General features: G+C 50.4%; 1 protein-coding gene across 1 annotated transcript in view; it reads left to right on the top strand.

The window, feature by feature from the left end:
* MLPH (melanophilin) overlaps positions 1-12,089 on the top strand; it is a 63,783-nt gene that overhangs the window by 17,555 nt on the left and 34,139 nt on the right. Inside the window, exon 2 of the mRNA XM_054070626.1 lies at positions 7,655-7,766. Coding sequence (XP_053926601.1) covers positions 7,754-7,766 — 13 coding nt within the window. The 5' untranslated portion in view covers positions 7,655-7,753. The remainder of the gene's footprint in view (positions 1-7,654; positions 7,767-12,089) is intronic.

The following is a 12,089-nucleotide window of genomic DNA, read 5'->3' as shown; positions in this document are numbered from 1 at the left end:
AACACATACTTACCCCTAGCTCCAAGAAGCAATCTCCATTTCTTGCTCTACCAAAACGTGCCAGCGTGCTTGCACTGCCATCAGCTGTGACCTGACCCTCTGGCTAACCTTGTCCTCCAGCCTTTCCCCCAGAAATGGCTTTGGAGATGTAGAGGAACTCATCTCTATGCCCAGGAGGACCGTCTTTGCTACTCACTAAAAGCGTTCATTTTGGGTGCCTGTCCCAAGCCTCTCTTGCTGTGCTGATTTGAGGTGAAGTTGTCACTTGGCTAGAAAATAATTGTGCTGTGTACTGGGTGATCGAGGTCCTTTTTTTTGCCTGCAAGGGAAGCATTATCCACTGGGAACAAAATGCTGCTGGTAGACCAGGTCTTAAGCTTTAATGCATGGCCCTTTCTAACCCCAAATCACGTTGTCTTCTCTATGTTTGTGCTCAAAAGTGACTTGCAGCTATCTCGAGAAGGAGGCAAGATGAACACTGCCACTGGGCTGTCGCGGCATGGGGGTAAATTCTCCTGTAGCTTCTCTGTGCTCCATCTCCTTGTCCTGGTCCCATCACAACCTCCACTGTGCTGCCTCTAAGCTTCTGCCTCAGTGAGACCACCTTCTTTGGTGACAACAGCAGATTGGGTGCTAACGATGTAAGGATTGACCTTGTGAGGGTTGGCCATGCCAATACCCTCCTGGGAGTGAATATATTTGTTGGACTGCTGCTCAGAAACCTGTCTGCTACTGGAGATCTCTCCAGTGCAGGGCATGTACCTTGGTGGCTCAGTCATGATGAAAAGGTCATATCCTACAAAGGCACAGCCCAGGAGGCAGCGTCAGGATCTGAAGCTGTCCATCAGCTTTTCCACGTTGCCATTTCCCCTCCAGTTTGGGCACGCACACCAGAAGGGGAGCTCTGGCAGGGCGGTTACGTGATGCCCAGACCAAGGAGGATACCCTGCTGCGTGCCATCTTGTGGTCCAAACCTTGTGTCGTGCTGCTGTGACAGCCTTGCCGAGCATCCCACTTCCTCTTCACCTCCAAAACCTGGCACTGAAGGGGCATAAAAATACCAGCCCGTGCCCCTGCTTCAGAGGAGAGTTTTGGGATAGAGAGCAACTTGCCATGAAGCTAACACCAAAGGATTTTTATGGATCTGAAGCACCGGTTCAGTAATTTGACCTCCTCCCTGCTCTGCAGCAGGGAAGCTTTGGTGGGACAGGAACGTGCAGTGATGTACAGAGTACAGTATGTACGTTGCTCGTGCTGACAGCAGCATGTTCTCACTAATTTAGTTGTTGATCTATATCCTTGAGCGAGGCTGCCACTAACGTGCATCTCGCTGTGCCACAGAGGAGCACGAGTCCTCCTTAGGAAACATCTGGTCATCTGCTTTCGCCAGCTCTTTGCTCTTCAAACCCCTGGATCGAATTAGACGCTCGTGGGCTGAGTGAAAATCCATCGTATGTAAAACAATCCCCTGCTGAGACTTCCATCTCGGAGCAGGCAGCAGGGATGTCTGCAGGGCACTGATGTTCCCTTCCCCTGGAAGGGCTGAGTTAGCCAATGCCTTAACAGCCGGAGGACCTTTTGGGGTGAGATTATGCAGTAACCTGACAGGGAGATGCTCACAGCACCTACACCATCATCCCGGCAGCTGGATACATCCCCCGTGAAAGGGAATGAGCTCAGACAGAGTTCAGGCTTCATCTCTGTTTCCAACATCTCCCAGAGGTTGCTGACTCTTGTGATGTTTTAGGGGCTTGGGGTGTCATAGGTTGAATTGTTGTTGTATTACTGCACAGAGGAGAAGGACCTGGGGGTGCTGGTTGACAGCCGACTGAACATGAGCCAGCAGTGTGCCCAGGGGGCCAAGAAGGCCAACGGCATCTTGGCTTGGATCAGAAATGGGGTCACCAGCAGGTCCAGGGAGGTGATTCTCCCTCTGTACTCGGCGCTGGTGAGACCGCACCTCGAATACTGTGTTCAGTTCTGGGCCCCTCACCACAAGAAGGATGTTGAGGCTCTGGAGTGTGTCCAGAGGAGAGCAACAAAGCTGGTGAGGGGCTGGAGAACAAGTCTGACGAGGAGCGGCTGAGAGAGCTGGGGTTGTTTAGCCTGGAGAAGAGGAGGCTGAGGGGAGAGCTTATTGCTCTCTACAACTACCTGAAAGGAGGTTGTGGAGAGGAGGGAGCTGGGCTCTGCTCCCAAGTGACAGAGGACAGGACAAGAGGGAATGGCCTGAAGCTCCGTCAGGGGAGGTTCAGGTTGGATATCAGAAAAAAATCTTCACAGAAAGAGTCATCGGCACTGGAACAGCTGCCCAGGGAGGGGGTCGAGTCGCCTTCCCTGGAGGTGTTTAAGGAACGGGTGGATGAAGTGCTGAGGGACATGGTTTAGGGAGTGTTAGGAATGGTTGGACTCGATGATCCAATGGGTCCTTTCCAACCTTGTGATTCTGTGATTACGTGGCTTTAAGTGGACTTCTATGGCTATAGAGAACAGGTCTGGTATCAAGGAGCCCCTCGGAGGCGGTGGTTTCCTCCAGCTGTGCTCTGCTGGAGCCTGGGTGCGCTCTTTGGGGTGAAGGCTGTACAAGGCTGCGTACAAACATAAGGGTGGAAATGACCTCTGTTCCCAAGGACTCTCGGTTCAAAGGACAACACTAAAGAGGTCAACGGCACTGGAAGAAGTGAGAAAATCCTTATTTTCCCCTGAAATGAGGGCCTCCACGTCACAAAGTGATGACCCGCAGGCGTCACGATGAAGTCAGAGTTGGTTGTGATGTTCATTTTAGATGGGAGAGTGAGAGTATTTAAAAGCAGATGCCGCGGGGAGGGATTTGGGGGGTGGGGGGACAGATGTGCAGAAAACAAGGGTCAAATCTTCTTTGGTATTTAACAGCAGGAGCGATTTTTACATAAATAACCTGAAACTCGTCAGAGAAATGCCAATTTGGCCTGTATTCAACTGGGATGAGAAATACCAGAAAGAGAGAGGAGGAGATTTGTTTTTCTCCCCCTGTAAGAGGCCAACCCTGGCTGGACTTCACCAGTCATGGGACAGCAGTTGGGATTTTCCTTCTCTACCAGGAGAAAGAACAGCGAGGAGAAAAGGGCAGTTGTAAGCCCTACCCAGAGGTCGAGAGAGCTTTCCAAAGGCGATAAAAAAATTCTAAGAGGGATTCTTAGAGATGGTATTTGTTTCTTTTCTACGGTTTAAGCTTTAGGGAGGGTGCGGGGGATACCTCTGTGTTGATGGTACGTGGCAAGCGAGCTGTGAAAAACTTTTTTATGGAACATAAAAATGTGCTGTGTCTTCAGTTATAGACAAAAATCTCAATGTTTTGTTGGTATGCCCAGCTCCAAGCCAGGGTGGTGGAGCACACAGAACGTGCCTGAGCTCGGGAACCTGGGCTGAGCTGCTCCTGGGCATCGCATCACCCGAGATCGTGGTTGCCTGAAGTTGAAAATGGAGATTTCTAGGAGGTCCTAGGTCTGGTTGATAAGAAGAAAGCAGGCAGAGCTGTTTGTTGGTGTGTGATCTCAGGTGTGAATACTGTGCTCCTGGCCCAGAGCTCATTTGAGTAGTATTTTAGATGCTTCTACACGTGGGTCATGGCCCAGATTTGCTCTCTCTCTGGATAGAGTAAGGGGGTGGCTTCAGCATTCAGTGCTGAGACAAACACCTCCAGCCCTGAATTATCATTTGAGGCGCTGGAGGGGTTCATGTACTCTAGAGAGAGCTGTTTTTGCTGCTGGGCTGGCACCCAGGAGAAAGTAAATGGGAAGGCATCAAGATGTGCATCAGGGATAGACACTTCCCTCGAGGTTATTGTACAGATCAGGAATCGGAACCCCTGGTCTGAGGCAGCAAAGAGAGCTGCTTTTGGAAAACAACAACTCTTTTTAATACAAAAAAAATCCCTTCTCATGTGCTGGCTTCCCATGCTTGCTGCCTGTAATTTTTGCTGGACTCCACAAGGTGTCACAAGGGAACTCCAGAGGAGCATCCCCGGGATGCTGTGGCTCCCCAAACTGCACGTTTCTGCACTGGGTCTGCACCAGCAATGGGTTGAGGGTCTTCAGCTCTAGCTTCCAGCAGCAGTGGACAAATCCTGCATGGGGATTATTCTTTCTTAGCTCAGGCGATGCTTTGCTGGGTGCCCAAAAAGGATGTGCCGAGCAGGGTGATGCGCAGCATGATGCTTTTGGTGGTGGTGGGAGCTTGTAAAATAAGAAAGGATTTGGTGCTGGTCATGTTTTGCCTGCTGCACCCAGATACCTCCCCTTCCCCATAGCTGTTCGCTGGGGCTCGTTGACCCTGGGTGCCCACGTGCACCCCAGGATGAAATCTAAATTGTGCTGGAAAATGCCACAAGAAATCAAGCCTGGCTCTGGCTGGAGCTTTCTCAGAAATTCCAGCAAAGGAGAAAACCACAGCTATAGATTCACCGGAGGTTGTTTTTCTCTTATGAAGTAGAACACTCTTTCTGCATGGGGTGGGCTAAAACGTTTCCTATTTCCTATCGGGCCGAAAATTCTAGCGAGACAGCTCTGCCTCTTCTGCTGTTCGTGGCTCCTCAAGCCTGGAGTCATCCGTGTGGTAGCCTGTCAGGTCCTGCAGACCATCCTTTACCTCTCTAGCCAGAGTATTTCCGTGTGGCATTCTCCAGACTGAGCAAGTTATGCCCACTTCAAGCCACCAGGAGTTACGCACGTCAGCTCTGCATCTCCCTTGGAAGAAAAAAAACCCAACCACCCAGGCTGCTGTTTCAAACCATGCCACAAATGCTTTTCCTGTGCCAGCGCCTTCTCATTGTCACTGTGATTCCTGGGGCAAGCTGGTCTTGGCAGTTCGGATCGGAGGGAACAAGACTCATATGACTCACTCCAAACCACACAAATACAGCCGGGCTTCTGGTTTCCCCTCCGGCTTGCTCACTCGGCCAGCCTCAACGGCTGGAGGAAAAGAAAAGCAGCGTATGTTCGTTTGTTACCACGTCTAACACGAGGGCGTTGATAAGCAGATGACTTAATCTGAGCATCTCCAGTTGCTGAGGGAGATGAGCTGCGACCCCGGGAGTTGGGGTGTCACGGGTGGTTTGTGCAGGTTTAGAGAGCTTTGCTGGGAGGGTGTTTCATAGAAGCATAGAATGGTTTGGATCGGAAGGGTCCATCGTCCCTGCCATGAGTAGGCAATGGGTATAAACTGGAGAGGGGCAGATATAGTCTGGACATAAGGAAGGATTTCTTCCCCATGAGAGTGGTGATATACTGGCACAGTTTGCCCAGGGAAGCTGTGGTTGCCCCATCCCTGGAGGTGTTCCAGGCCAGGTTGGATGAACCTTTGGGCAGCCTGAGCCAGTGGGAGGTGTCCCTGCCCATGGCAGGGGGATTGGAATTAGATGATCTTTCAAGTCCCTTCCAACCCCAACCATTCTATGGTTCTAGGTCGCGGTATCTCTGCATCGCATGTGGAGCAGGTGGCTCCAGCTCAGCCCAGGTGAGCGGCACCCCAGCACGGTGGCCTGCGGGGGTAGGCTATGAGCGATGGAAAAGGAACAAGGGCTGATGTTGGCTCTGTGGCCTGGAGCAGCAGACGAGCAGGAACGGTGATGAAAAGCACAGGACTTGGATCCTAGCTTGAATCTGCTCATCAGACGCTTGTTAGATGAGCAGGGAGGAGCCCTCTGGGCTGTCGCATCCCCAGGGATGGCAGGTTACTGGGCTCCAGGATATGCCCTGCCTCCTTCCATCACCACAGGGAGTGGTACCAAGCCAAGGTAATTCAAGGAGCTTTCCAGATTCAGGGAGAAGATAATTGCAAGAAGGATTCTTTCCTCACCCTTCCCCCTCTGAAACCTCTTCATATTTTGAAGACCAGCTCTGCCTTCCCTCCCCGTGCCCGCTCCAAACCCTGGCGAGCGGCCACCTTGTCCAGTAAGGCACTGGGAGCCGTCAGGCAGCAGCGTATCCAAAGGAGGACAGGAATAATGGTGCTCACTGGTGGTATAGAGCAGAGACAGATGCATGGAGACTCATTAGAGAGTGGATTGACCGGCAAGGCTCTCCTTAGGCGACCTTGCTGGGAGCACTTGTATGGCGCCGAGGCCACCGGCTGCCTCCCGCCAGTCCTTCCCATCCCTCCAGGATCATGTCTGACAGGGAGAAAAGCAACATACTCTGTCTTTTCTAGCTAGAAGGCATCTTGCGTCTTGAACAAGGAAGAAAATGAAGCTGGGAGAGCTTCAGGAGGGACCAGGGAGGTTTCTGGAAGCTGGAGCCTCACGAAAGAGACTAGGGCAGGTTGGTAGGTTGGAAACGAGCTGCAGCTCTAAACAACTCCCACGGCTGGTGCCCAAGGCAACCGTCTTGAAAGCAGAGAAGGATGCTGCTGAAGAGCAAGGGCAGACTGGTGTGGGGACGGCTGCCAGAGCAGGCGTGGCCAGGAGGTCTCCAGGGCTGGGTGGTAAGCCTGGTGCAGGTCTCATTTGAGGACAAACGCTCCCAGGGAGCTTCTTCAGGCACTCTGCTGCATGGTGCAAACCCAAGCCAGAGCAGGTAGCACGGACGGCACGCCATACAGTTAAGAAGAGAATGAGTTTCAGCTGGACATCCATGGGCTTCCAAGCCAAAGACCCTGCCCATCCGTTTGTCCCCAGCCTCGGGGCTTGTCTCTCGAGCTCTGCATCTTCATTTCCATGCCTGTATCTGCCCCATCATACACCTGCCCAAAATTTCTCCAGCCCAGGACTTGCTTTCCTGTTTCACCCCCTTACTTGGAGTAAAATCAGAGACATCTCGGAGCAGGATGCTCCCAGGGATGTCTGGAAGTGCTGAAGCACTGCCTTGTATCAGAGCAAGTTAGTGAGAGGTAACAGAATAAAATATAATTATTTGTTTCAACATTTACTGAAAATAAATAGGGCAATAGTCTGAAAACATCTTACGGTGTGGGCACAGACAAGCAGACAGCAACTTGGGTGCAGTGAACACATAGAGACTTAAGAAATTAGCTCATAACAACGCCCAGCCTCTACAAAGGGGGAAAAAATAGTAAGGTTAATTAGGCGGGAGGAAGAATTTATCATTAGAGCATCTCAGTGTGGTCAGAGGAGCATCAAGCTGCTGTTCAACAGCAGTGACTGGCCCCAGCGCTGCCCTCCGCTGCCTTCCTTTAATCCCTCCAGGGTTAAATAGACTTATTTTCTTCATGGTTCAAAAAGTCTTGCCTCCGTCCTGGTCAGGTGCCAAACACGGCTTATCGCTGCTCCTCTGGTACTTGACACGATGCTCCTCAGGGGACTGAGAAATGCATCATTTGCAAGGTTTTTAGGCTTAAAAAGATTTAGATTTGGGGATTTTTCATGTTAAATAGCTCTTTCCATGGAGTCACAACTGCTTGGTTGCTGTTGCCAGTGTTTAAATAGTAAAAGGAAGTGAAGGCGATCTTATTTTGCAATCCCACGCCTGGAAGGAGGCCCTGATAGGCAGAACCCAAGTGATCTCCAGCCCTGGTTCCGGTGTGTCGCTGCACCCGTGTTTGGCGAGGTAGAAGTTCTGGGGATATGTAGGGATTTTACAAGCTGAAACCTTCCCACCTGGCCTTGCAGATGCTGTGGTTTAGTCCATTGGGTCTTAAATGGGATCCTCTGCCTTTCCAGGGCCTCAAGGCTTTCATCGTGGAAGATGTTGAGCCCCTTCCCGCTCCTCTGTCCTGAGCACCGTCTTGGATGGGTTAAAAAAACCAAAATCCGGCTGTGATGGCTTGCGTAAGTCAACAGGACCTGCGGGAGGGTTTTTGTGTTGGGGTTTTCTTCTGCTGGGAGCGGTCTGCTTTTCCTCTTCCCAGATGGGAAGCCTTTCCCCAGCTATTTTCAGGCTTGGTTTTTCCTCCTTTTGTCACCTGTGGATCTCTGACCCGCAGGGATTTGCTCCCGGTGTTCTTCGGACAAACTGAGTCTCTCGCTATCACGTTTCATTACGTTGTCTCCCAAACGTCATCTCTTGGCAGACAGGCAGTAACAAAGAGAAGAAGTTTGAGGTCCGCTGCTTCTTTGCAGCAGCATCAGCCTCTTATCATGGTAGAGACCCCTCTGGAAAAGCAGGAACGAGTTCAGTGATGACAGCCTGTGCCTACAGACAGCCCGGAGCAAGCACCCTAGACATGCATAACCGCTTCATTTCTCAGGCAACTGGCTCTCTAAAACCACGTTTGTGTCATTTTTGACCCTGCTCGTTGTCTGAACAGGAACATCCAGTTGGCGCCCTTACCTGATAACTCTGATCTTCACGTCTTGGTAGGCGCTCAGGCTATTTCCAGCGTAACCGGCCAAGTCTCCAACCCCTTCTACAGAGTAACTTTCCGTATGGATAGTGTTAATCCAAGTCCTCTCTGCAGGCTGAGATCCGAGGCACAGAAGAATTGCATTTAAGATTGAAATAAAGAATTGAAGTTGTTAGGATGACACTCTTGGGCGTTTGCTGGGGTTCCTTGAATCTGATGTCTGCAGCAAAGCTTCCGCTTCATCATGGTCAAAATAGCGTGAAGAACTCTAGGTTTTATTGCTAATTAGATGGGACTATCCTAGAACAGTACAGCTGGTCCATCCTCTGCCTTGAGGCAAGATTTCTATGGTCTACTCCGTGTTGAAGCCAGTTGCAAAGGTCTCTGCCAGTGGACGTCCTCAGGCTATTCTAGGCTCTTGCAATGAATGGTATTTGAACATGTGGTTTAGAGCCCTTCTCCTTGACTTAAGTTAGGAGATAGTGTCCCAAGGGAAGGGGAAGAAACCTGACTGTCCATGATCTGATCTGGTGTCCTTGAGGAGCACTGAGCAGGATAGGGGATCAGCTCTCGCATTGCTGACTGTAGAAAAGTGAGAATGGACAGGTTGGTCTAATGAGAAGTCTCATTGGAGACTCATGTGCAGTCTCTTATTGGAGAATAAGTCTTATTGTGGATCTCTCTTATTGGAGAATAAGTCTGACGAGGAGCGGCTGAGAGAGCTGGGGTTGTTTAGCCTGGAGAAGAGGAGGCTGAGGGGAGACCTTATTACTCTCTACAACTGCCTGAAAGGAGGTTGTGGAGAGGAGGGAGCTGGGCTCTTCTCCCAAGTGACAGGGGACAGGACAAGAGGGAATGGCCTGAAGCTCCACTAGGGGAGGTTCAGGTTGGATATCAGAAAAAAATTCTTCACAGTAAGAGTCATTGTGCACTGGAACAGCTGCCCAGGGAGGGGGTCGAGTCGCCTTCCCTGGAGGTGTTCAAGGAACGGGTGGATGAAGTGCTGAGGGACATGGTTTAGGGAGTGTTAGGAATGGTTGGACTCGATGATCCAATGGGTCCTTTCCAACTTGGTGATTCTGTGATTCTCCATCCTAAATGTTGTGGTCTTTGAGGTTTCAAAGTTCTTGTGGCCGTATCGGTGAGCATTTTGTGTTTAAGGCATATCGAACCATTTGTCTCTGGCATAGGTCCTACTTTGGTGTTAAAGTTGGTGATGAACTTTACCAGGGCCTAAATATTGATCCTGAAGGTGTTTCTCAAATTACATCTCCCAGACCGTAGATGAGGTTCCTGCATGGTCACCACAGTCCACGTAGCACAAAAGAGTCTTTGCAACCCAGTAGTAATGAATGAAAACAATAGGGCGTAATCCATCGTAACAGCTGTATCTGGAGTGACTTTGAACTCGTGTTGACTTTATACGGATTTACTCATGTTCATTCAGCTACTGTTTACCTTGGTAATTCCTGTGAGCTGCAGAGGATGACAGCATTTGCCGATATTTTACCACCTGTCCAAAGGCAGATGCTTGAATTGTATTTTTGGACTACTGCAAAGGATGCATTCCCACAGGGCCAAGCTAGGGAGAATCCTGTTCCTGCAGAAAAACTTAATTTCAGGTGTGAACTCTCCTAGCTAGCTTTTTGTTTGTCTGGGTTTCTTTTCATATTAAGGTGCTCATCAGAGAAGGACTTGGGGATTCTGGGGGGTGAGAAGCTCAACATGAGCCTGCAATGTGCGCTTGCAGCCCAGAAAGCCAGCCTTGTGCTGGGCTGCTTCAAAAGAAGTGAGACCTGTAGTGTGAGGGAGGGGGGTCTGCCCCTTTTCCGCTCTCGTGAGGCCCCACCTGGAGCCCTGCGTTCAATTCTGGAGTCCTCAGCATAGGAAAGACATGGATCTCTTTGAGGCCAGAGGAGGCCACCAAGATGATCTGAGGGCTGGAGCACCTCTGCTATGAGGGCAGGGGGTTGTTGGGGTTGCCTGGAGAAGAGAAGACCTTAGAGCAGCTTCCAGTCCTGACAGGGTCTCCAGGAAAGCTGGGGAGGGTCTCCTGATCAGGGGTTGCAGGGATAGGATGAGTTGGAGATGTTTTCAGCTGAAAGAGGGGAGTCTCAGAATAGATATTGGGAAGAAATATTTTCCTGGGCACTGGCCCAGGTTGCCCAGGGAAGTCATGGATGTCCCATCCCTAGAGGTGTCCCAAGGCCAGGCTGGATGGCGCTCTGAGCAGCCTGGTCCAGTGGGAGGTGTCCCTGCCCATCGCAGGGGGTGGAACTGGGTGATCTTTAAGGTCGTCTCCAACCCAAACCATTCTGTGATTCTCCACAGGGCTGTGAGCAGTACGAGGGCACGTGGTGAAATTGAATCAGGTTTTGGTGCACAGTCCTCTTGTCAGAGACTGATGTAAAGATGTCTCTGTACACAATGTAAAGATACAGCCATTCTCACATAAAGTTGACCACAGACTTGTGGGAAAATGCATCAAAGATATTATTAAATCCATGCTAGAAAAATTACAATAGATAAGGGAGAGAGTGTGCATCTTCCTGCATCGTCATCCAGACTAAAGCTCCATAACGTTCACATGGTTAGGAAAAATGTCCTTTCAGCTTCCACCCTACAATTGATACTCCACAAACCTTGTTTTCTTGTCCTCTGCGACTGTAGTTTTCTAATTGCAATGGATGTCAAAGCATCGTTGTCCACGATAATTAATGTTGAATGGCCATTTTCTTTAAGCAAGGCCATTGCAGTCATTCCAAACAAGACGTGGTCATGCCATTACATAATTAAACAGTCGTATTAATAGCTAAAACCCATAACGATCCCTCGCAGGTCACATACAGGAATAGCAGGAACGTTGTCTATCCCTTCTCTGTCCTGTTTGTTCTGTTCCACATGACGGGAATGATAAGAGGTCTTTATAAAACTGCCAAGAAGCAGAAGGGAGAAGGAATGTCGTCCCAGCCAGCCCTAAGGGATCTCATGACTCTGAGATGATGGCTAGGGGATGGTGGGAGAAGCAGAGACGGTGTGAAATTTCCTCTGCCAGCAGCAAAGGCTTCCTTGGGGTCAGCAGGAATGTGTTTACTGCTGCCTTGTTTGCTGGAGCTGCCTGGCTTTTGCTGTCTTCTTGTGAATAAGGATCTTGTGTGCTCTCTGCCGGTGGGTGGAGATGGGCTGGAGCTGCTGTTGGATGCTTCTGGTCTGACTCCACCCGGCTTTTGAGAACTCCTTCCTTGGATTCTTGGGATGGCTCTATGTTAATGGTGCCAAAACTCCCATTGGAGTCATCCATGGAGTGAGAAGCAAGGCTGGAGTAGACACAGTTGTATCCCTTCAGCATCGTTTCAGCAGCTTATCCCAATAAGCGTTTTGGTTCTTATATGCATGGAGAGACCCCGTTTCGCCTGTTTTCAAGGCTAGGTTGGACGGGACTTCGAGCAACCTGATCCTAACAGAGGGTCTCCCAGCATGTGGCAGGGATGTTGGAACTAGAAGGTCTTGGAGGTCTCACCCAACCCAAAGCATTCTGTGATTCTACGATTCTACAATTCCCACCTCCGAGGCTGTGGGTGCACCATGCTGTGCTGAGGTTGCTCTCGCATGGCAATCCACTGCAAAACACTGCTTGTACAAGGTGGAAGAGGTGTGGTGTGTCCTTGTCCTGCATCCCCAAGTTGGCTTTTTTGTCATGGTTGCCTGTGCGCATCAGAACTAGTTTCACATGCAGGATGGTGGGAACGTCTTGTAGGTACATCATCCCCCCTGCAGCCCTCAGAGCAGCTGTTCAGAAAATCCAGCATTAT

This window comes from Cuculus canorus, chromosome 6 (genome assembly GCF_017976375.1).
Source record: "Cuculus canorus isolate bCucCan1 chromosome 6, bCucCan1.pri, whole genome shotgun sequence".
NCBI classification, from domain to species: Eukaryota; Metazoa; Chordata; class Aves; order Cuculiformes; family Cuculidae; genus Cuculus; species Cuculus canorus.
This window is presented reverse-complemented; position numbering and strand designations above follow the sequence as displayed.